Below are 25,404 nucleotides of genomic sequence, written 5' to 3' on the forward strand. Positions count from 1 at the left end.
TGGCTAGATGATAAAATAACATACAAATGACGACTTTGTACTTCCAAGGAAATTATAGAATTCATGCATTTTCGTATAAAAGATTTCATGCATGAGTCAAAATCACACAAAACGATTGCAACAGAATTATTTTCGTAAACTGAATGCTCGAATTACTATTCAAGGCAAATTATATTACTCTCCATGAAGACTCTTGTTTAAAATTTTATATAGGCAAGAAAACACTTTACAATGGCATACCTACGAAATATTTTTTTCAGGTTTTCCAACCTTTCACTCTCATTTCCACCATATTCTCATAGTTATCGAAGGTTTGAAAATAAATTTTACAGAACTTATTCCAAGATCTAGCTCTAATATGATTTAGGATTTAAAATTTATTAATTAAATTCTCAATCTATGATACCTGTAAATCTTCTATCCTACCCGTATTAATTCAATAGGATATAGAGTAATCGGTGAAAATTTTAACGGAAGAACGTTATTAAAAATGGGTAGTAATTATAGATCTTCACCTAAATCAGGTCATCAAACAAGTTAAACATAGAACGATTTTGAAGCGTCTCCTCATTATTTTATTTTGGTACTTTATCTTTCTCGGAATATGGAGCTCTACTTAAAATTTGAATATTGACTGTGGTTGATCAGAAAGAAGTAGTTGCAAATTTTAAATTGTCTTAATTGTCTGTCAATTAGATATATTAGTTTGTTTTATTCAACTCTAATTATTCTGGATTGATGAATTTAACAAGAGTTTTGATTGGTGTTCACATTGTTGAACCATAATCAGTTTTCGATTTCAAATTCAAAGAAATTTTGCTCAATAAACATTGAAAGAAACGGAAGCAACCTTAATTGTCGTTATGATACTTACAATTAATTGTGGTTAAAGTATTTAATAGAAATGGTGGCCTTTTGTTTTCTATGTCTCATGTCTCTATCTCATGTTAAAGTCTTACATTCTATGATTTTCTATTGAATTCATCCCCTATATATTTTTATTATGTGAGTTTGTGTCTTCTATTAATTTTCTGAGACAAAATTAAAATATGAAACACAATTCTCGTGTAAATGTTTATCCTTAAATTTGGGGAAACAAAATTACATATACAACACTACTCATAGAATCGCTTCAACTGCTTAAATCAAGACCGAGCCCGCCGTGGGCTATGACATGTTGAGTCGGAGCCTTAATTCATGTTTGTCTGATTTAAAAATAAATGATGTGGGACAGCGGGAACTATGAATTGGTTGAATTTAAATATCCACAAATCACAGTTGGAGACTCACTTTTTTAATTCGTAGTAACATGAAACATTGGTTTGTATCCACATATTTTCTAACCATTGACATAGCGAATAAACTTTCAAGACCAAATTTAATTGAATTGATAGTATGCTTATAATTTGATCTTATGATTACTAACCACAACTTACACAAATTTAATGCTTTAGAGTATTAATAATATTATTACTAAAATTGATTACATAACTAACTATTAGAGTATTATGTAAGCAACAAATATTTATAATCAAATTTAAACCAAAATACTGCATAATGCCACAGCTTAAATCATATCATTACATTTAAACACTTTTAAACAAATATTCAATTGAATTTAGGAGAATGAGTTCAAAAAATTATAAATACACCATTGAATTTCTCAATTTTTAACATCTTCAATTTCAAACATCAATCAATTCAAATTATAAACTAATTAACTCAATTCAATACAATATATAAATAAAATCAAGCTAATTAATAATGTCAAAAGTATCAATTGCCATATTCGGACTTCATGGATTTTTAGGTGAACCAGTATTAGAAGCAATAAATTCAGGAAAATTTGATTCAAAAATTTCATATCCAATAAAAGCAATAACAAGAAAATCAGATTTAAAAAATACTGAAAAAATTGAATATATTTCAATTCCTGAAATTAAATCAACTGAATCAAAATTAATCTCTGAACTTAAGGGAGTTGATGTTTTAATTGAATTAACAGGTCCAAATCCTCAAGTATTTTCAGAAATTGAAAAAATTGTTGAAGCAGTTAAACCAAAATTAGTTATTCCTTCACAATTTGGTACAGATATTGATCAAGTTGATACTTATGCTCCTGGGTTTTTAGCTTTAAAATCAGAACATTCTGCAAATTTAAGAAAAGTTAAAGGAGTTAAAGTTGTTGATATTATAACTTCATTATTTATTGTTCCTGGAAAATTTTTATATGATTGGGTTGGAGCAGTTGGTATAACTGATAATGGAATAAATGTAATTGGAGATTTAAATCAAAAAATTAATGTTTCAACATTGGCCGATATTGGAAATACTGTTTTAGCTGTATCAACTTTTAAACCAGTTGAAGATTTACCAGATGTATTAAGAATTTCATCAGATACTATTACAGTTCAAGATGTAATTAATCAATATTCAAAAAGACATAATAAAGATTTAAAAATTTTAACTACTATTAGTGCAGAAGAAGGTAAAAAACAATTTCAAGATAAATTAAAAGCTGGTTTTAATCCTGATGATTTTTTCTTTTATTTACAAGTTATTATTGCTCAAGGTTTAGATAAGGGGTTATTATTTAGTAAATTAGATAATGAATTAATTAATCCTGGTGAAAGTGTTTGGAAATGGGGTAAATATGAAAAATGACTAGACAGTAAGATTCAGAAATTCAAACTTGCATTTGAATTTTGAGAGGTAAGTCATATGCAAATTGAATAGTATATAAGTTTTATATATTCTTTAGTTATGAATTCAAACAGTGACATAAATTTAAGTGTAATAAATACTAAATAATTTCGAAATAATATGTAATTTTATCAATAAACTATATATATAAATCTACATACTTAGTAAGTTATATGACTTTTTATAAAATAAGCAAAATTGTAATATGTAAAGTAAAATTTATATTCATTAAAGTAAAGTACTTGTTTTTTCTAATTTTAAGAATCTATAATATCAACTAAACTTTTTAAAACTAATTTTTCATTTGAAAGATTCTTTGAATATGAAGATGAATTAAATGATGATGATGATAAATTTTGTTGTTCCTTTTTATTGTTTTCCTCAGTTAATTCTATAGGTGAATTGTTATCGTTATTCTCATTATTTTCTATATCTTGTTTTATTTCTTCTTCTTCTTTTGATTGTTCTTTATTTTGATGTTGTTTTGCTAATTGATGAACTTTTTCAATTTGTTTTTGTTTAGCTTGTTGATCTTGTTGACTTAATGTATTATGTGATTGTTGTTGTTGTTGAGTAGTTGTAGTTGTTTGTGGTGGTGGCTGTTGTTGTTGAGGTTGAAACAATTGTGGATTGAATGACTGTTGTTTGAATTGATTCGTATAAATTTCTGATGATAAAGAATGTTGTTGTTGATAATAATTTTGATTTAAATCGGGATATGGAGTTTGAAGTAATGAATTATTTTTATTTTCATCATTTATGGGAGCTAATGTATTTTGTAAATCTGCCATGTTTTGATTTTGAAATTCATAAGATTGTGGTTGTTGTAAATTTTGAGAATGAGTTGGAGTTAATTGATATTGAGGTCTATAAAATTGTTGTTGTTGATTTATTGAATTTTGTTCTTGTGGCCAAGTTTGATGATGTTGTAAATTTGAATTTATTTGATTTTGAGAAGTTGGTTGTGATTGTAAACTTAATCTTCTATTATTGATAGCACCACCATTGAAAAGTGTTTGTTGTTGTTGTTGATTTTGTTGAGAAATTCCGAATCCTGGTGGTTGTTGTTGTGAGTGTTGTTGTTGTTGTTGAATTAAATTAGGACTTAAATTTTGATTTTTAAAATTTTCAAAAGGTAATCCAATAACAGCACACATCCAAATTCTTGTTTTATAAATTCTAAATAATTCTCTAACTAAATCTCTAAAATCAATTCTTTTTGAAGTTGAATAATAAAAAATTAATTTTTTTCTATCAAATTGATATTCACTATCAATTAATTTCATTTGTAATAAATCTTGAGTTGTTGGTGATATTGGAGCTCCTGATAATAAACAACTACTTGTTGCATTTGCAATTTTTGCTAAACATAATCTACATGCTTTTTCTTCATCTTGTTTTTTATTTAAAATTTGAAAAATTTCATTTGGTTGAGCAATTGATAATACAGATTTTGGAAATTGTAAAGTTGGAGGAGATATTGATGAACTTTGTTGATGATGAGATAATACTGATGGTAAAAATGAATTTATGGAGTCAGTTGTTCCTGGTGATTGTTGTTGTTGTTGTTGTTGAGACATTGTTTTGACTGATAAATCATCTAAAAAATTATTATCAAAATGTTCATTTAATGCAGCTTGTTGTTCTTGAAATTGTAATAATTTTAATAATCTTGCTTCATCAATTGATACATTTAATTTAAAAACTTTACCTAAATCTCTACCTCTATCAGCTTCAACTATAACAAGATCCCCAAGTTTAATTTCTAAATTATTTATATATGATGATGAATTAGTAGTTCCAGGTGAAGTAGGTGATGAAGTAGATGTAAAAGAAGTTGAAGTTTGAGCACTTGAAGGTAAATAAAAAACATCAATTCTACCAGCTTTGAATCCGACCAACACCAACTGGTAATTTCTTAATGATGATTCAATTGGAAATTTTGGTAATTGATAAGCATCACTTAAATATTTTTCTTCATGAAAAAATCTATCATTTAAAATTTGCATTGTAACTTTAACTCTTTCATGAGGATCAGTTTCAAAATACTCATCAACCATCTTCATTATATTTGCATCATTGAGGTTTACTGTTGAATTGGTTTCTTGATATAATTGTTGTTGTTGAACTGGTGCTGTTGCAGTATCATTTGACAAATTATCAGTATATGACCGTCTTCTTATTATATCATACTTAGTTTGTGGTGATAAAGATCCACCATTAACATAATCACCATTAATTCCATTATTAATTTCATCTAATGTTGGAGCAATTTCAGTTATTGAAAAAGTTCTATTATTGGCATTTGTATTACTTGAAGTATAGTTATTATTAATTAATGAAGTATTTAAATTTAAATTGTAATTCGCATTCGCATTATTCAAATTGTTTTGTTGTTGATTATTATTTTGTTGCAAAAATTTTGGACTTGAAATTTTAGGTGGATTACAAGCTGAATTAGTTGAAGGTGGTGACCAAATATTAGTCGAAACTGGTTGCTCTGATATTGAATTCAGTTGTTTTTGAGACCATATATTACTTGAATCTATATATAAACCTCGTTGAGGATGTTGTTGATATTGATTTGAATTTAATGATAAATTATTTGAATTATTCCACATTGATTGATTGATTGAAGTTGGGATTTTTTGATTTAAACTATAATTTCGATTGTTATCTCTAGGACTATTTAAACTTAAATTTTGAAATTGAGATGAAGATAATTGATCTAAGTTTGAAAATTGATTCATTTGTAGTGGTATATCAAGATAATTTGATCTTATATCAGTATTTTCATCATTTGTTGAAATATTAAATTTAGATTTTAGGTCTGAATTTTTAAAATTAATATCTTTAATTTCAGTACTTTTATCTTGATCATTATTGATTTTGTTATTAAGCGATGATGCTAAATAATCAAAAGCCATCATTTGGTATGAAATTAATTAAATTATTTGAACTTCTATGATGATAAATTGATATATAACGCTGAGCTGATTGTAAATGAACTATGAAGTACTCTCTCTATTTTGTCTCTATCCCTCTTATAAACTGTTCAGCTGTTATGTGGTGAATCTTTTCAGTAATAAATTAGTTTGATTTTAAGAAATCTTTTGATATAAAAAAATGTAAATAAAAAAAATAATATGTTTATAATTAAACGTTTTTGTGTAATTATTGAAAACTCCAGTTAAAAAATCTTAAAGCTATTAACAAAATATAAATCTAATGATCAGAATTTTTGTATTAGTGACTGATTAATCAAGTATAAATTTTAATAAGGTGTAAATACTTAATCTTTAATTGCCAAATTGAATAAAATTTGAAAGGAACGTCAGCTTTTATTTGAGATTGGAATAAAATATGTTGAAAAAAAAAAGTGGTGTGGTTTATTTAATGTAGAATGTATTAAATTAGTTGGCTTTTTCCGGTACCTTTTATTGCAATGATTTGGACCAAATTGAAATCGTTGTAATTAGACTAGTTTTGATCAGTTTTGATCACTGTTATTAAGGCTTTGATTTGTGTAAAACTTTATTTTATGAAGTGAGACTTGCTGAGGTAATGAAAGTTTAAGGAAATTCCAATAATTTAAAGTTTCAACTCCAGTAAAAAATCAATTGTTTTTCCTTTTTTGATCAAGATTTTGTGGAGATGCCGAAGTAAAAACTCAAAGTAGATTGAAATCTAAGCTTAATTCTCAAGTATACGGGAACAGCTGAAATCAATGATTGATGAGATCTTAATTTGACTCAAAATAATTTATAATTTGTAATAGGTTTGTTCAATCTCTTTGATTCTCTAATTAGCTCCACTATGAGTGATGAAAAAAAAGTTACTGTCTATTTTATTTTGAAATTAAGGCTATTTAAATCTAATATTAAATTTATAACGGTTGAAGTTTGATTGTGATTTGCTTGACGTTTGATCTAGGACCGTATTAATTGTAAATCTAATTCTGATAATATGTATAAAGTGTTAAACTTAATTTATTGTTTGATTGCAAAAAAAAAAAAGAAAAATCTGAAACTTATATAAAATTGAAATTGAAATTATCAAATTTGATAAAAGATGAAATCAAAAAGTTGGATCTAAGTTGATTTAAATTTATACTTTGATTTTTATTTTTTTTGAAAAAAATTTCCAAAAAGTTCATAAATCAATTAAGTATGAAATCTTTTATTATGAATTTTATGTAAGTATATGCTTTGTTTTTAAAATAATAATATTAATCAATGAATTTAGATTCTTGACTTCAATTGAAATAATTTATTATCTTTTCACTAATATTATAACACTTAAACAAGGGACTTTTTTAAAAAATAAACATCAAGGTTTGAAAAATAAGTATAAGACCACTATATGTCATTAGTGAGACTGGGTTATAACAGTATATGTTTCTTGATTTAATGTACATTGGAAAATGGAATAAAAATGGGGTATCTCCAGTTGCTATTTTATAAACCTACATGGCTATACATTTACGGCCGGCCATCTTTCAAAATATTGAGATAATTCATAAAGAATCAAGATTTAAGACAATGATTTTGATATAAATTTTAACTTTACGATCAATCAATTTTACTATACTCAGCCATTGCCGGTTATTTCAAATATTATTTTAAATGATTTCTTTAAAGTTTTAAAAGTAATTTATTTATTTTTTGGAAATTTAGTTCATAATTTAGTTAATCTGTCAAAATTTATTATTTCATGAAATTGAACAAGAAAGGTTAAACAACCAAAGACATCTATTCATGTGTAGTTAAATTAAATTTCTCTCGAATCTTCAGAAAAATATATAGGCTTCAACCTACTTACTTTGTTTAATAACTTAGATTTACAAAATTGCGTGTAAATGACACACCATAAAAGAAAAGCAATCACGTACAATTATGTATCGACTAACTTTTCAACAATTCAGATATTTTTAATAAAGAAATTGTTTTTAATTTACATGAATAAGCATATTTAAATGTTGTAGAGTTTGACATCAGGTTTAACTTCGGATGCTCATAATTCTGTCAAAAGAATTCAGACGTCATAATTTATCCGAATTATTGATTGAATAAAATCACAAGATGTCTTATTCGAGATAATATTGAGCATTACCTTAGTAGTGCAGGGTTTTTATTACACAGTCCCGAGTTGGAGCTCCAGATTATAGTTGGTGCATACACTAAAGTTACTGTTTAGCAAGCTAGACTACTGATCTAATAAACAATTAATATTGAAAAAAAAAAAAATGTAGTTGTTTTTACTTTAAGTTTTTGCCAGTTTTGCAAAACATCACAAAGTAATTTAATGTTTTATTCTAGTTTTAGATCTTTGTTGGAGAAAGTAAATGTGCCGTAGATTAGAACAAATTTATGAAGGAGGAGAAGCAAACTTGCTAGAATCAGTCGAATTTGATTATATAGGTGGTAGAAGCTATTTTCAAAAAAACTGACAGTTCTAGACTATGAAATTTGCTTTTCAAATTTGCGCTTTCCAATTTGCAATTGAAAACAACAAATTACACCATCAAGTGGAGAACAATCATGAGGAAAGTATATTGATAAATTTTTTGACCTTATTATTTTGCTTTGTTTTTGATGTAATGCTTAATTTTGAGCTCAAAATTACAATGTAATTTTATTCCAATCGTTATTCTGAAAGTAGTAATTGATGATACTTAATTTGGATATTTTTATATCAGCCTCTTTTACAACTGAATAAGGTAAGTCGGTTGCAAAAAAAAAAAAATTACCCTAGACCTGAAACACGATTTGGATAAAAAGAATAAGAATCGACTAAACCCCATTAGCCTACAAAACTTTCAAAGAAATTTCTGCTGTAAAAATAGCGTAATTTATTAATTAACCTATACAAAAACATGAGCTAATCTAAAAATGCAAAACACATTTTTATTGGAACTGAAAATCAAAAATCAAATCACACAAGGCAAACAAATAAAGCAAGCAAAGTATACCAACAAGTCAGCAACTAAAAAACACATAACATTCAAAAATAACGCCTCAAACAAAATGTGCTCATCTTACAAAGCCCCTAAGATTATTGATATTGTTGTTGATTTGGTATATTATTATTTTGCATATTTGAAAAATAAGCATAATCACCATAAGGTACTTGTTGTTGACCACCAGCACCTTGTTGTTGATTATTTTGTTGTTGTTGTTGCTGTTGTGGTTGACCATAATGTGGTGGTAATACATGAGATTGTAATGGTTGTAGTTGAGGATGTTGAGATTGATTTTGATTTTGAGGAACTTGTTGATGTTGTTGTTGTTGTTGTTGTTGAGCATGTTGAGCTGCTGCTGCAACTGCATTTTGTTGATGTTGTAAATGAGCTTGCTGTTGTTGATGTTGTTGATGATGTTGAGGTTGTTGTTGTTGTTGTTGTTGAGGTTGAGATTGAGGTGGTTGTTGAACTGGTACTGGACTTTGTTCAGGAGATTCAGCTTGTTCTCCATCACTTTGATCACCTTGTTCATTATCTAATCCTTCTTCAGGAGCATTTAAACAAGCTTGAATTAAATTTTTACCTTCTGGTTTAGTAACTAATGGTTGTAATTTTGGAGTAGTAAAAGTATAAACTAACCCAGTTTCTGATACAACTAATAATAAAACTTGAGTACCAGTTAAAACACTTAATTCATAAGCTTTTTTCATTATACCAGCTTTTCTTTTACTAAAAGTAATATGTCTTCTACTTTTATCTTGTATAAATTTAATTTCAATTTTTCTTCTTTCTTTTTGAGTTTTTCCAGTTGATGGACCATCTTCATCATCATCATCATCTGGTGGATTAGATAATGATGCTGAATTTATTTGTGGTTCTCCATTTGAATTTTGATCAAATTCATTAACTTCTTCTGCTTTAGTGGACATCTAAAAAAAAATAAAGTTAGTACAACGAGATTTTTGTTAAAATAAAGCTAAAGCATAATCTTGTTGATAGAATGTTTATAATTCATTGTTTTCACTTCAAATAAGTCTGTATTGACCTTGGATCAACTTTAAAACAATGTTTCAAACTCAAAACACTAATGAAAAAAAAAAATTCTCTCCTATATTCTTCAAGAATCCATTGTCATTTTTTAAACATAATCATCCTAATCTTTTAAATACTTGTCAAATGATAATCAAAAAACATTCAATGCTAAAACAAGTTTTTAACTAGATATTTGTTACATACTTTTTAATTAATACACAAATATGTTTACGTTATTAAAGTGTCTTAATATGTTATTGATAAAAGGGTTTCCTAATTGGTAAAATTGTTTTTTTTTTGGTTTCAACATTTTGCCCAATTTGGATTTTTAAAAAAAGGTCGTGTCATGTGTGACGAAAAACATTCATTATATAAGGTCTACTTATATATACATTACATAAGGATACAATAAGAGGATGTAGATTTTATTAAGGAATGACTAGATTATTATGTCCTCAGTTACTCAGTCCCTCAGTTTTCAGCTCATTAGTTCTCATTCACGATTATTTCGTTTTTCAATGGTGATGTATGATCTTCATCTTTAACATCAGGAATAATGATTACTTCCGATTCAATTGATGATGATGATTCGGGATTTGGAGTAATTTCTGGTGTTGTTACTTCTGGAGTTGTTAATTTAGTACTTTCAACACTTTTTATTTCAAAATCTTCTTCAGTATTTTCTCTAACTACAATTTCCAATTTTTTTAGCACTTTTTCAACATTTTTATAAAATTGTATAGCATCTTTTTCTTCGAGTGGTGATTTTCTTTGATTAAGAATTAATAATCTTAATATTTTACTTTTAGTAATAATAGATTTTGGGATTTCATCAATCATTTTATCAAATTCTTTAAGGTCCTTTTGTAATGATTTATAATTTATTGATTCTGATTCTGATTCATCAATTAAATAATCACTTAAAAATTTAAATTCTAAAGTTTTATATCTCTCCAAAGCTTCATTATAAATTTCAATTAATTCCTGTGAATCAGGTATTTTTGAAAATAAATCTTGTTGTTTCTGTTTTGTTTCATATATATAATTTCCTTCCAATTTATCATATTTATTAAAATCGTCAATTCCCCAATCTGAATCATATTCTAACATTAATTTTCTTTCTTCTTCTTTTTCTCTAACTAATTGTTCCTTTTTAGGGTCCTTTTTTAAAATTATTTTTAATTTTGGATGTTTTTTTGTAGTTGTCGTTGTAGAAGTTTTTTGTTTCTTTTTAGGTGGAGCTTTAACTTCAATAGTATCTTCAAATATATCAAAATCTTCTTCAGAAGGTTCTCCATGAGATCCAAATTTAATAAAAGTTTCCATATCTAAAGGATTACTAGCCATTTCAAAAGCAGTTTCTAATACATTATCTTTTCTTCGTTTTTGAGAACTTTGAGCAAAATGTATTGCTATATCATCTTTACTTAAAGGTTTTAAATCATTAGTCTTCATCCAAAAATAAGTATCATCATTAAAGAATTTTATAGGTAGTACCGTCGGTTCAGATTCTGATGATTGAGATTTAAATTTTGGTTTTTTAGCAAAAATATGATCTGGCAATAATGATTCTTCTAATACCATAGCTGGCCAAGCTGGGTATCCTTTTACTTTGGCTAGTACTATACTACTTGCTGGATACTTCTCTGACATATTGTTCGTTCTATGTTGTTATTGTACTGAATTGGCTTGATCTGGTTGATTCTTGATGCAACTGAAAATATTGAAATATTTTGGTCGCGTTTGGAAAATTAAGCGACATCAAAAAACGATACTGATTTTTGGTACTTACTTATGAATTGGAATAAAATCCATGAACCTCTGCTTAGAGTGATTTGTTTACGCTTAGACTGACATGCCGAGTGAAATTATGTGGAGAAAAGATCTTTGACTGGCAAACAATTCCTAAACAATTATTTTTCTTCAGCGGTGTTGTCAATTGGCTTCTTTATTTGAAGTTTCATAGATATATCGGAAATAAGTAAATAAGTCTCTACTTATACCCGTGGAGTTATCTAATAGATTTAAAACTTTAAAGCTGAAAGTATTCAGTTACTTTTGCCACGTTTATATATTACATCATATGATACTCATATCTAATTTTCAAATAAGTTTATACAAACTGTGAGGAAACTCGCTCGTTATTTCAATGTAATTCGCCTCAAGTGCTAAAGATTCAATATCGATGAAAGTCTTGAATTTATCGAATGATTATTATATGTATATCGTCAAAAACAACATTTGAGCTTCTATTCTTTGTCGATTATCAACTTCTCATTAATTGATAAGACCATCTTTACATTATTTTATTTATTAGCATCGTTATCAGTGTTTTTGGTCCCAAATTTATTCCAATTCTTGGACCAAAGCAATCTACTTATAATTTCAAAGTTTACAACTCCGTAATATCCTTTAACCTTAATTTTAATTTTTAATTTTTGTCTACCCCCCCTTAAGTAATTTTGTGTATTGAAATTTTCTGGTTATCTAAATTATCATAATTTTTAAAAAACATGTTTTAATACGTATAAAACGGAAGGGAGATCTAAAATTATATTTTAAAGACCAGCTCATTCGTATTTTTGCAAGATCTATACTCAATTGCTTTGTTTATTTTAGTTTTGCCACGATCAATTCCTTTTTATACAGTCATTTGTTTGCATTTCAATTGATTTATAGAACTTGAGAATTGTACCACAGTCCAATTTACTAATCAAAGGTTGATTGCTCAATTTAGTCAAAAATATAGAATAACAACTCAAAGTTTGAAGCATTTATAAGTTAACTCAATTTTAATAATCAAAAATATTTCATTCAAAATGTCTATGGATTATCTTACACCTTCAACATTACCACAACCAAAATTAAAAAGAACCAATACTGGATTCACTCCTAATCAAATTATAGCATTAGATGCTGCAATTCCTGAAAGTTGTAAAAAAACATGGTTTAAATATTCTCAATTAGATATATTAGATTCCAATAAAAAACCAAATCCTGATGAAGATGTTAGAGCAATAGTTCATGAACCAGAAAAATTTGAAGAAGAATTTGTAAAACATGTTGAAACTAGTTTAGGAAGATCAATGTATAATTGTGATGATTTAGCTGCTTATCAAGCTGCTTCAAATACTGTTAGAGATGCTTTAATTTTAGATTGGTCAAATACTCAACAAAAACAAACAATTCAAGATGGTAAAAGAGTTTATTATTTAAGTTTAGAATTTTTAATGGGTAGAGCTATGGATAATGCTTTAATTAATTTAAAATGTGAAAATACTACAAGAGCTTCATTAAAAGGTTTAGGATTTAATTTAGAAGATGTATTAGATCAAGAACCTGATGCAGCATTAGGTAATGGTGGATTAGGTAGATTAGCTGCTTGTTTTGTTGATTCATTGTCTTCAAAAAATTATTCTGGTTGGGGTTATGGTTTAAATTATCAATATGGTATTTTTAAACAAAAAATTATTGATAGTTATCAAATTGAAACACCTGATTATTGGTTAAAATATACTAATCCATGGGCTTTAGATAGACATGAAATTCAAATTCCAGTTGATTTTTATGGTTATGTATATGAAGAAAATGATCCAAACACAGGTAAAACTAAAAAGATTTGGAATGGTGGTGAAAGAGTTTTAGCTGTAGCAGCAGATTATCCTATTCCTGGTTTTAATACTGAAAATACAAATAATTTAAGATTATGGAATGCAAAACCAACTAATGAATTTGATTTCACTAAATTTAATGCAGGAGATTATCAACAATCAGTAGCATCACAACAAAGAGCAGAAGCAATCACATCTGTTTTATATCCAAACGATAATTTTGAAAAAGGTAAAGAATTAAGATTAAAACAACAATATTTTTGGGTTGCTGCTTCATTACATGATATTGTTCGTAGATTTAAAAAAAATCATAAAACAAATTGGAAAAAATTTCCAGATCAAGTAGCTATTCAATTAAATGATACTCATCCAACTTTAGCTATTGTTGAATTACAAAGAATCTTGGTTGATTTAGAAGGTTTAGAATGGGATGAAGCTTGGTCTATTGTTGTTAAAGTCTTTGCTTATACTAATCATACAGTTATGACAGAAGCTTTAGAAAAATGGCCAGTTGATGTAGTTGGTAGATTATTACCAAGACATTTAGAAATCATTTATGATATTAATTATTTCTTCTTAAAAGATGTTGAACAAAAATTCCCAAATGATCGTGATTTATTAAGTAGAGTTTCAGCAATTGAAGAAGGTAATCCAAAATCTGTTAGAATGGCATATTTAGCAATTATTGGATCACATAAAGTTAATGGTGTAGCAGAATTACATTCAGAATTAATTAAAACTACAATTTTCAAAGATTTTGTAAAAGTATTTGGTCCAGATAAATTTACAAATGTTACTAATGGTATTACACCAAGACGTTGGTTAAGACAAGCAAATCCTAAATTATCTGCATTAATTGCTAAAAAATTAAATGATCCAAATTATGAATATTTAACTAATTTAGGTAGATTAAAAAAATTAGAACAATTTATTGATGATGATAAATTTTTAAAAGAATGGGATTCAATTAAATTTGATAATAAAAAAAGATTAGCTTTATTAATTAAAGATGAAACTGGAGTTGAAGTAGATCCAACAGTATTATTTGATGTTCAAGTTAAAAGAATTCATGAATATAAAAGACAACAAATGAATATTTTTGCTGTAATTTATAGATATTTAAGAATTAAAGAATTATTAGCTGAAGGAATAAGTATTGATGAAATTAAAGAAAAACATTATATTTCAAAATGTTCAATATTTGGTGGAAAGGCTGCTCCAGGTTATTATATGGCAAAAACTATTATTCATTTAATTTGTAAAGTTGGTGAAGTTGTTAATAATGATACAGAAATTGGTAATCTATTAAAAGTTGTTTTTATTCCTGATTATAATGTATCAAAAGCAGAAATTATATGTCCTGGTTCAGATTTATCTAATCATATTTCAACTGCAGGAACTGAAGCTAGTGGTACATCTAATATGAAATTTGCACTTAATGGTGGATTAATTATTGGAACAGTAGATGGAGCAAATGTTGAAATTACAAGAGAAATTGGAGAAGAAAATATCTTTTTATTTGGTAATTTAGCAGAATCAGTTGATGAAATTAGACATAGACATTTTGTTGATGGTGTTCATATTCCAGAAACTTTAGAAAAAGTATTTCAATCAATTTATGATGGGAAATTTGGTAATCCAGATGATTTTAAACCTTTGATAGATAGTATTAAATATCATGGTGATTATTATCTTGTAAGTGATGATTTTAATTTATTTTTAGATGCTCATAAAAAATTAGAAAATGTATTTGGTCATCATGGAGGAGATTCAGAAGATTCTGATCATTTACATAGATGGGTTAAAAAATGTGTTTGGAGTGTTGCTAATATGGGATTTTTTTCAAGTGATAGATGTATTGATGAATATGCTGAAAATATTTGGAATGTCGAACCTTCAAATTTCTAAGGTTTATAGAAGAAGGGATGAATTGAAAATCTTTTGATTGTCTATTTAATAAAACTAATTTAAGTGTATAGAAAAGTACATTAATTTTTGAGAGTCTATTAACGTAATTTTAAATTGATTACAAAATCTGAAACACACTCATTTTGAAACAAAAAAGTGAGTGTTGTGAAACTAGTCGAATATTGGAGATCCTGAACGACAAACCCTGCGAAATTCGATTCAATTCTAAATTAATTCAAAGGATGCGATCATTACTGGAATGGATTTAGCTGAACAAGGTGGATTCTCCAAATTCAAAATTTACCAAATACTAACTGATCATAGTAGTCATAAAAATTAGTAGTTTCAAAAAAATATGCAAAAAATTTGGAGTGCAAAAAGAATAGTAAGAGGATTAATCCAAAGTCAGTTGTTTCGTGATGGGATATATGAAATGAAGGAATATCTATTGGGAATAAACTAGATTAAATGCTTTATTGGTCTAAATACTCTTTCACGTACGCGTTAAAACACGAATTCAATATTTTTTTTCCTAGAATTTCTTAACAGATCTATTTTGAAACAAAGTTTGATTAAATATATTAAAGAATTGGCTATAAACTCATCTTATATATCAACACCTCAATATTCATATGCCTGATATACTTCAATTGATTATAAATCAATCTTCACCAGATAATAATGTTAGAAGAAGTTCAGAATTAGAATTTAATCAAGTAGTTAAATCAAATCCATCAGAATCTTTTTATTTAATATTAGAAGCTTCAATTAATAATTCACTTCCAATTGATTTACGTCAATCATGTCTTTTAAATTTAAAAAGGTTAGTTCCACAATTTTGGTCATTAGGATTTAATTCTTTTATTGGACCACCAATTACACAAGATCTCAAAAATCTAGTAAGATCTAAACTTTTACAATTAACTATTACAACTGATAATTCAAAATTAAGAAATAGTGCTGCATATGCTATTGTACAAATTGCATCAGTAGATTATCCTGATGAATGGCCAGAATTAATGAATGTATTATATCAATCAACAACAGATTTTAGTAATGTAAATTCAATGTTGGGAGGTTTACAAGTATTAACTGATTTATTTGATGATTTAATAACAGAAGAACAATTTTGGGAAGGAGGAGTTGGAATACAAGTTTGTAATCATTTAGATTTAATTTTTAAAAATGTTAATATTGAAATATCTGTGAAAAATCAAGCTTTAAAATTATATGAAAATGTTTTAGCGATTCTTCGAAGTCCTGAAGCATTTGAAAATTCCAAGAGGAAACAATTTACAATTTCACAAATAAATATTACATTAGAAGCATTTATTAATTTAATATCAATTACTGGAAACAATTTAATTGAATTACAATTTAAAAGTAATTTATTCAAAGTCATATCATTAATTATTGGACAGTTTCATCACCGTATACCTCGAGATGTCAAACTAAGCGTTTTAAAATTAACCCTAGAAACTTTACACTTGTTATCACCTATTTACAACGACATAGCATTAGATACTTATCAAGCACCATTATATTCAGAATTAGAAGCTCTTTCAGTTGTTGGAGAGTTGATTTATTACATATTCCATACAATTGCTAGCATACAATCTGATATTCCTATAGCAGAAATAATACCCATTCCACAATTCCTTAATGATTCTGTTATATGTACAGCATTAGCTAAAACAAAAGTTGAAGAATATGAAAATGATATTAATGTATATGTGAGTGAAATTACAGGTTTATCTGTTGATTTAAATCCAAGAGATGCCATTCTTGATTTATGGGGAGAATTAAATGAAGCAGATGTTAGAATGAGTTGTAATGCATTAATTGATCTGTTTGATGAAAATGATAAAAGAATATTGGAAGCTCAATTATTTACATTACAAGGAATTTTATCAAATGATTGTCAATTACCAGAAGTTCCTTTAAAAAAATTACTTTCATTTATTACATATGAATATAATTTAGTAACTTCAGATTGTTTTTTATTATTACCTAAATATTTTGAAAATTTTATGGAAAAAGAAGCAATTAATGTATTTAATGATATGTTAAAATTTGCAGAAAAAAGTAATGACGCAATTATAAAAATATCAACGTTAGTAAGTTGTACTTATTATCAACATGTTTTTGAATTTTCAAGTCTAAATAAAGAAGCTCAATTAATTTTAATAAAAATAGCGGAGTCTTTAATTGATGAATGTGAAGATGATGGGTTACCCACTTTATTAGAAGCAATAACTCAAGCCATTTCAATTAATCCTGCCAATGCAGCTACTCTCAAAATAAATCCAAATGTCAGTGTTATCGATCTAATCTTCATTATTGCATTCAAAGATCCAGCAAATGTTCAACTAATATCTGAAGCTTCAGAATCATTATCAACTTTATTAAAAAATATTAATATGTCTGAATATATGAAAGCTTGTGAAGATTCATTACCATTTATTTTTGAAAGAATGCAAGAAAGTAATGGAGAATATACTCCACAATTATATTTAAGTTTAGAACTATTAAGTATAATTATTCAATCAGCTCCTGGGGATGATTTACCTTCACAAGTATTTGAATATGCATTTCCAATTTTAAAAAATATATTATTAATTTCTAATGATAATCAAATTTTACAAAGTGGAGGAGAAGTTTTTAATGAATTAATTCAAAAAGGAAGTAAATTATTCTTGGAATATCAAAATCCAACAACAAAAGAATCAGGAATTGAATCAATGATGCAAATCGTTAATAAATTTTTATCACCTGAATTAAGTGATAGTGCAGCAAATAAATGTGGTATTATAGTTTTATCATTAATTAATAAATTTCAAGATTATTTATCACCTGAAATTTTAACAAGATTATTAGAAGCAACTGTAAATAGATTAATTATATCAAAAGAATCAACAACTATTGAAAATTTAATTATGGTATTTTGTCAATTAGTTTTAAAATCTCCAAAGGAAACAATAAATTTTTTAGCTCAAATTACAATTAATAATAAATCAGGTTTACAAACTATATTACCAATTTGGTTTGATTCATATGAAGTTACTCGTGGATTTGAACAAATTAAACAAAATTCATTAGCTTTAGGTCAAATTTTTTCTTTAGGTGATCCAAGAATTGAAAATTTAATAGTTAATGGAGAAATTATTCCATATGAAGGTGAAAAAATTATAACAAGATCAATGGCTAAAACCATGCCTGATAAATATACTCAAATATCTGCATCATTAAAAATTTTAAAATTATTAGTTGGTGAATTACAATTTCAATGTCAACAACCAAATGCAGGAGATTATTTACCAGAAGAAGAAGATGAAGATGAAGAAGATGAAACACATCCAAAAGCAATTCAAGAAAATGACAATTTGAACGAAGATGACGATGAAGGTTGGGAAGATATGGAAGATATTGGAGTCCCCAATTTTGCAAAATTAAAGTCATATGTTGAAGATAATGAAAAAGATTTAGGTGGAGATAATAGTTTAAAAAATTTATTAATTGAATTTTTTAAAGAATGTACTTCTAAAAATTTAGGAAATTTTGGTATTTATTATGAAGAATTAAATGAAAATGAAAAACGATTGATTAGTGAATGTTTAATTTTTTAGATTTGATTAATGACAAATTTGCATCATATTATGTTATAGATTTTTTTTGTTTCGTAAATATGCACAAAATCGATTATCATCTCTTCTCTAATAATGAATCATAGTCATAATTAATGAGATGTATTAGGAGAACAATGTCAACAACTACAACTACTACTACTCCAATAAATACCAGAATATTAAGAGTTAATCCTGAATCTATAGTGTTTAAAAAGGATCAAATACTACCGCATATCTTAGATAAAGAAACTGAAGATAATTTAAATATAGCTTCGGAACAACTAAAATCTTTAAATGTAATTGGTTTTCCAACTGAAACTGTATATGGGTTAGGAGGATCAGCTTTATCAGATAAAAGTGTTCAACCAATATATAGAGCGAAAAACAGACCTGCTGATAATCCATTAATTGTACATATATCATCAATTCAACAATTAAAATCAAAATTATTACCATCAAATACAGAAATACCAAATATATATAAACCATTAATTGATAAATTTTGGCCAGGTCCATTAACTATATTACTACGAAATGATCCTCAAAATTCACCAATATCATCTTTTGTTACAGGAAATCAAGATACTTTTGCAGTAAGAATGCCTCAACATCCCGTAGCAAGAGCTTTAATTGCAATTAGTGATTTACCATTAGCTGCACCATCAGCAAATTCATCAACTAAACCAAGTCCAACAATGGCAAAACATGTATATTTTGATTTAAATGGGAAAATTCCTTTAATATTAGATGGTGGTTCAAGTAATGTTGGAGTTGAATCTACGGTAGTTGATGGATTAAGTTCACCACCTATGTTATTAAGACCTGGAGGAATATCATTAGAAGAAATAAAGGAAGTTGGTGGAAAGCAATGGGAAAATATTCAAATTGCTAAAAATTTAAAAGATGATAGTAATGAAAAAGCTAAAACACCTGGAATGAAATATAAACATTATTCCCCCAATGCTAAAGTTATATTATTTATAAATTGTGGAGACGGTTTGAAAATAATGAAAGAATATATAGAGAAACATAATTTAGAAAAGTCCAAAATAGCGATTTTAAAAACTAGAAATTTTCAAAATTTAGAAGGAATTGAAATCATTAAAAGTTTGGGAGTTGTTGGTGAAGAAATATCAAGAAACTTATTTAAATTACTTCGAGAAGTTGATGAAGAAGCAAATATTGATTATATATTTGTTGAAGGAATTGATGAAACAAATGAAGGATTAGCAATAATGAATAGATTAAATAAAGCAGCTGTAGAAGTTATAAAATTGTAAATAGTCAAGGACATTTTTAATGAATATTTGTATTAGTACGATAGATACATACATTTGAAGTAGGCTATACTAACATAATTACTTAACAGTAATAACCTAACTTAGTAATTTCTCGCAGTCGGACTTTTTCAATCAATTTTTATGCGATCAATTAATTAGTAATAATCAATTTGATGCCATGTCTTTGAAGTGTTGTGAAATATACAGATTGACCGACTGAAGGAAGCAAATAATACAATATAGGTTCAGCTGTATTGCAACAGTCAAGTTATATAGGCTATTGTTAGTTGAGATTGAATCATTTCAACACGTAATTATTACTCTCTTCATCTATTTTCCCTTCAATCTTTGTGATATTTGTTATCAGATTTTGAAAAATGCAATTTTTTTCAATTTTCATCAACCATTATTCAAAGTAATATAGCATCAAAAGAAGCAATACAACAGCTTAATCCACGTCCCTAATCTCACATCCATATCAAGCTGAAACTAAATAGATCAGAAGAACAACTCAAATCAGTATTGTATCCATCATACGAGAGTAAGGACTATAGATTATTTCATCAAATCATAATATACCTTTTTACAACCAAAATATGAGTAGTAATCCATATGATATAAATACAGATCAATTAAAACTACCACATAGAGCAAATACACCATCACTAAAGTTTTGTTCAAAAACAATTGAAGAAACAGCATCAGAATTAAATACTGATATAAAATTAGGTTTAACAAATAATCAAGATGTTTTAAATCGAAAATCTATATATGGATCAAATGAATTAAATAATAAAGAAGAAGAAAGTTTAATATGGAAATTTATACAATCATTTTATCAAGATCCTTTAATTTTATTATTAATTGGTTCTGCAATAATAAGTTTTTGGATGGGTAATAAAGATGATGCAATAAGTATAACATTAGCAATTACAATAGTTGTTACAGTGGGGTTTGTACAAGAATATAGATCTGAAAAATCATTAGAAGCTTTGAATAAATTAGTACCAGCAGAAGCAAAATTAACAAGAAATGGAAATACTTCACATGTATTAGCTTCAACTTTAATACCTGGAGATTTAGTTCATTTTTCTCAAGGTGATAGAATTCCAGCAGATATAAGGTTAACTAATGCAGTATATTTAACAATTGATGAAAGTAATTTAACTGGAGAAAATAGACCTGTTAAAAAAACAACTGATATTGTTACAATGAAAGATCCTGGTGTAACTGATAGAACAGATATAGCATATATGGGTACATTAGTAAGAGATGGACATGGAAGTGGGATAGTTGTTGGAACAGGTGCACAAACTGTATTTGGTACAGTATTTGAAATGATGAGTGAAATTGAAAAACCAAAAACTCCATTACAACAAGCAATGGATAAATTAGGTAAAGATTTAAGTGTTTTCAGTTTTATAATTATTGGTATAATATGTTTAATTGGTATTTTCCAAGGTAGATCATGGTTAGATATGTTTCAAATTTCAGTATCTTTAGCAGTTGCTGCAATACCTGAGGGATTACCAATTATAGTTACAGTTACATTAGCTTTAGGGGTGCTAAGAATGGCAAAACAAAAAGCAATTGTAAAAAGATTGCCAAGTGTTGAAACTTTAGGAAGTGTTAATGTTATATGTTCAGATAAAACAGGAACTTTAACTCAAAATCATATGACAGTTACCAAGATATGGACAACTGATTTTAAAGGAAGTTTTAATACTCCATTTCTTATAGTTGAAAGATTAGATGATAATACTTTACATCATCAATTAACTGATAATATTAAAAAAGTATTAGAATGTGGGAATATATGTAATAATGCAAGATATTCAACTGAAAATGAAAAATATGTTGGAAATCCAAGTGATATAGCCCTTGTTGAATGTTTACCACATTTTGGTTTAGAAGATATTAGAGGTCAAACTGAAAGAATTTATGAATTACCTTTTTCATCAAATAGAAAATATATGGCAGTTTGTGTTCATAGTGGAGATATGAATAAATCAGAAACTTTTGCAAAAGGAGCAACTGAAAGAATTTTAAATCAATGTACTAAATATTTTGATGAACAGGGGAATATAAAACCATTAACTGAAGAAATAGAAAATCAAATTCATGAAAAATCAAAAACGTTAGCAAATGATGGGTTACGAGTATTAGCATTTGCTCAAAATAATAAAAAATTTATAAATGAAAAAGATGAAAATAGTCAACCACAAGAGCTTATATTTAGTGGATTAATTGGAATGAAAGATCCTCCAAGACCAAATGTAAATAAAGCAATTTCAATGTTAATGAATGGTGGAGTACATGTTATTATGATTACTGGTGATTCACCTTCTACAGCAATGAATATTGCAAAACAAATTGGAATGCCAATAACTGGAGATCATTCAGTAATGACAAGTGATCAATTAGAATCTTTAAAAGAAGGTAGTGATGCATTATCTGAAGCAATTCATAATGTTTCTGTTTTTGCAAGAACAACTCCAGAAGATAAAGTAACTATTGTAAAAGCTTTACAAAGAAGAGGTGATATAGTTGCAATGACAGGAGATGGAGTTAATGATGCACCAGCATTAAAATTAGCAGATATTGGAATAGCAATGGGAAAAAATGGTACTGATGTTGCAAAAGAAGCAGCAGATATGGTATTAACAGATGATGATTTTAGTACTATATTAAGTGCAATTGAAGAAGGTAAAGGAATTTTCCATAATATTCAAAATTTTATAACTTTTCAATTAAGTACTTCAATAGCTGCATTAACTTTAATTGCATTATCAACATTTTTTGGTTTACCAAATCCTTTAAATGCAATGCAAATTTTATGGATTAATATATTAATGGATGGTCCACCTGCACAATCTTTAGGAGTTGAACCTGTTGATCATGAAGTAATGAATAAACCACCTCGTAAAAGAAATGATAAAATTTTAACAAATTCATTAATTAAAAGAGTTTTACAATCAGCTTGCATTATTATATTGGGAACATTGTATATATTTATAAAAGAAATGAAAGATGGTGAAGTAACAGCAAGAGATACAACAATGACTTTTACATGTTTTGTATTTTTTGATATGTTTAATGCCTTATCATGTAGATCATATACAAAATCAATTTTTACAATGGGATTAAATAATCAAATGTTTAATTTTGCCGTGTTGGGTTCAATAATTGGACAATTTTGTGCTATATATATTCCTTTTTTTCAAAGTATATTTCAAACTGAATCATTATCATTTAATGATATTTTACATTTAATTATTTTAACTAGTACTGTTTTTATTGCTGATGAAATAAGGAAATTTTTATTAAGAAGAAAGACAATAACAACTAATAATTATAATTATGGTGTGTAAGGAGAGGGATTTAGTTATAATGATAATAACGATGACGATGATGATGGTATATTTATGATAAATAAATAAGTAATACATAATATAATAGAGGTATTCTACTTTTTTATTTTTTAATAATATTGTTAATGTAATTTTGAATATAATGTATTTTCTGTATCAATTCCATCAATTAATCTTGAAATAATATCATCATGATTCCAATTTTTTAATTCATATTGGTCTATTCTTTTTTTCAAATTTATTAACTTTTCATTTAATTCAGGATAATATTTACTTGAATCTTCTAATTTTGGAAATTTTGAATTATATAATAAATTATCAAATTCATCTTGATCATCATCTTCTGTTTGTTGTTCCTCTTCATCTTCATTTCCCCTCTCTTCATTTTGTAATTTAATTCTTGCAAAATTATTTACAATAATTGAAATTAAATTAAATAATGAATTAATTTTATCTTTATTTGATGTTGATAAATCCATTAAATTTATTGGATTTTCACATAATTGTTTTGCTTTTGAACGTAAATGATATTTTATAGGATCATGTTCAATATCATTACAAATTTCAAATAACCAAATTAAATTTTTTTGTATTTCTTCTGAGTTAATTTCAATTAATTTTGAATATTTAAAATTTTTTAATTTTAATATGGATTTTTTCAATAAGGAATATTTTGATGTACCACTTGGATATCTTGAATATACATTTTTTTGTAACTCTATTGATGGTTCGGGGAAATTTTCAAAATTTTTTGTTAATTCTGATGATATTTTAATATTTGGAACTTTTAATTTATATAATATTCCTTTTATATTAGCCCAATGAACAGAACTTTTTAAAGCAATTAAAATATCTATTGAATTTAATGCTTCTTCTCCAAAATATTCATTAATATAGTGAATCATATATTCACCTTCTAATTTTGTTCCAATATGATGATCAGTATGTAAAAAATTTAATTTTGAACAAATTAATAAATTTAAACCCCATTCAATATGTTTTGAACTAATTGGATTTTGCTTTATATATTCATCAGCTTCATCTTTTAAAATTCTTGGATCTTTAATACAATTTTTAAAATGAATAATTGAAGAATTTTCAATTTCAAACCAATTATTTTTTTCAATTTCTAAAGCTATAGCTAATATAGTACAACAAAATTCAGGTTGTGTATTTAATAAATCATTAATACTAAATAAAATTTGAAAAGCAGAATAAAATGAAATTTTTAGCTCTGGTTGTTCAGGGTATATTATTAAATGTTTATCTTCTTGTCTTATTCTTTGAAATGAATTATTTATAAATTTATATTTTCTACCTTTTTTATTATATTCTAATTTTGTTAATTCATCTATTTCTTCTTCTAAAATATATTGACAATATTGAATTAAAGCATCTGATGATGATAGTAGATTTGAGTTTGACTCGGTTGTTATAACGTTGTTGTCCGTTGTTGTTGTTACTGTATTATTTGTTGCAACTTCACTTGACATTTTATCGTTGGTTGTTGCAACTTCAATTTGATTAATTTGGTACCTTAAATCGAATGTGATTATGTTTTTGTTTGTCTGTTTACATTTTTTAACATTTGACGCGTAAAGTCTCAAATATATTTTTAGACACAAAAAAAGCGACAATAAAATTCTGAGTATAAATTTCAACCAAAATTAAAAGAAGAAAAAAGAACAACAATTGGAGGAAGAACATTTAACAAACGAGTAATAGTATTTCTATTCACTTGCTGTTATTTTCATGTTCATGTTATGAAGGTCACACTTCGATCACCTCATGGAATTGGAAATTTGATCATAAGCACCACCGGAACATCTATTTTAAATTCCGCTTATTATTCAACTGAAGCTGATAAACGCGTGAAAGAAGCACTTTTTCATGAAAAACTAGACAGTGGAG

At 26.6% G+C, this 25,404-nt stretch overlaps 8 protein-coding genes across 8 annotated transcripts; 5 read left to right on the forward strand and 3 right to left on the reverse strand. All coding sequences in view use genetic code 12, as the record gives it.

Moving 5' to 3' along the window:
• Window positions 1-1,764: 1,764 nt before the first annotated feature.
• CIP1 (Cip1p) lies at window positions 1,765-2,664 on the forward strand (the record flags this gene model as incomplete). Its single annotated transcript, XM_051759906.1, has 1 exon — window positions 1,765-2,664. One exon carries the CDS (start codon window positions 1,765-1,767, stop codon window positions 2,662-2,664), a length of 900 nt encoding a protein of 299 aa, XP_051612110.1.
• Window positions 2,665-2,960: 296 nt separating this feature from the next.
• Window positions 2,961-5,633, reverse strand: KGF55_004948 (uncharacterized protein; the record flags this gene model as incomplete). The annotated part of the gene is made up of 1 exon (XM_051759907.1): window positions 2,961-5,633. One exon carries the CDS (start codon window positions 5,631-5,633, stop codon window positions 2,961-2,963), a length of 2,673 nt encoding a protein of 890 aa, XP_051612111.1.
• A 3,124-nt stretch (window positions 5,634-8,757) lies between these two features.
• On the reverse strand, window positions 8,758-11,350 carry KGF55_004949 (uncharacterized protein; the record flags this gene model as incomplete). Its single annotated transcript, XM_051759908.1, has 2 exons — window positions 8,758-9,594; window positions 10,199-11,350. 2 exons carry the CDS (start codon window positions 11,348-11,350, stop codon window positions 8,758-8,760), a joined length of 1,989 nt encoding a protein of 662 aa, XP_051612112.1.
• Window positions 11,351-12,516: 1,166 nt separating this feature from the next.
• On the forward strand, window positions 12,517-15,216 carry GPH1 (glycogen phosphorylase; the record flags this gene model as incomplete). Its single annotated transcript, XM_051759909.1, has 1 exon — window positions 12,517-15,216. One exon carries the CDS (start codon window positions 12,517-12,519, stop codon window positions 15,214-15,216), a length of 2,700 nt encoding a protein of 899 aa, XP_051612113.1.
• A 632-nt stretch (window positions 15,217-15,848) lies between these two features.
• Window positions 15,849-18,842, forward strand: KGF55_004951 (uncharacterized protein; the record flags this gene model as incomplete). The annotated part of the gene is made up of 1 exon (XM_051759910.1): window positions 15,849-18,842. The coding sequence occupies one exon, from the start codon at window positions 15,849-15,851 to the stop codon at window positions 18,840-18,842; it is 2,994 nt and encodes a 997-aa protein (XP_051612114.1).
• A 113-nt stretch (window positions 18,843-18,955) lies between these two features.
• KGF55_004952 (threonylcarbamoyladenylate synthase) lies at window positions 18,956-20,122 on the forward strand (the record flags this gene model as incomplete). Its single annotated transcript, XM_051759911.1, has 1 exon — window positions 18,956-20,122. The coding sequence occupies one exon, from the start codon at window positions 18,956-18,958 to the stop codon at window positions 20,120-20,122; it is 1,167 nt and encodes a 388-aa protein (XP_051612115.1).
• A 596-nt stretch (window positions 20,123-20,718) lies between these two features.
• Window positions 20,719-23,493, forward strand: PMR1 (Ca(2+)/Mn(2+)-transporting P-type ATPase; the record flags this gene model as incomplete). The annotated part of the gene is made up of 1 exon (XM_051759912.1): window positions 20,719-23,493. One exon carries the CDS (start codon window positions 20,719-20,721, stop codon window positions 23,491-23,493), a length of 2,775 nt encoding a protein of 924 aa, XP_051612116.1.
• A 122-nt stretch (window positions 23,494-23,615) lies between these two features.
• Window positions 23,616-24,986, reverse strand: KGF55_004954 (uncharacterized protein; the record flags this gene model as incomplete). The annotated part of the gene is made up of 1 exon (XM_051759913.1): window positions 23,616-24,986. The coding sequence occupies one exon, from the start codon at window positions 24,984-24,986 to the stop codon at window positions 23,616-23,618; it is 1,371 nt and encodes a 456-aa protein (XP_051612117.1).
• Window positions 24,987-25,404: the final 418 nt, after the last annotated feature.

Source organism: Candida pseudojiufengensis (genome assembly GCF_024610245.1).
Source record: "Candida pseudojiufengensis strain CBS 10847 chromosome Unknown scaffold10, whole genome shotgun sequence".
Taxonomy (NCBI): Eukaryota; Fungi; Ascomycota; class Pichiomycetes; order Serinales; family Debaryomycetaceae; genus Lodderomyces; species Lodderomyces pseudojiufengensis.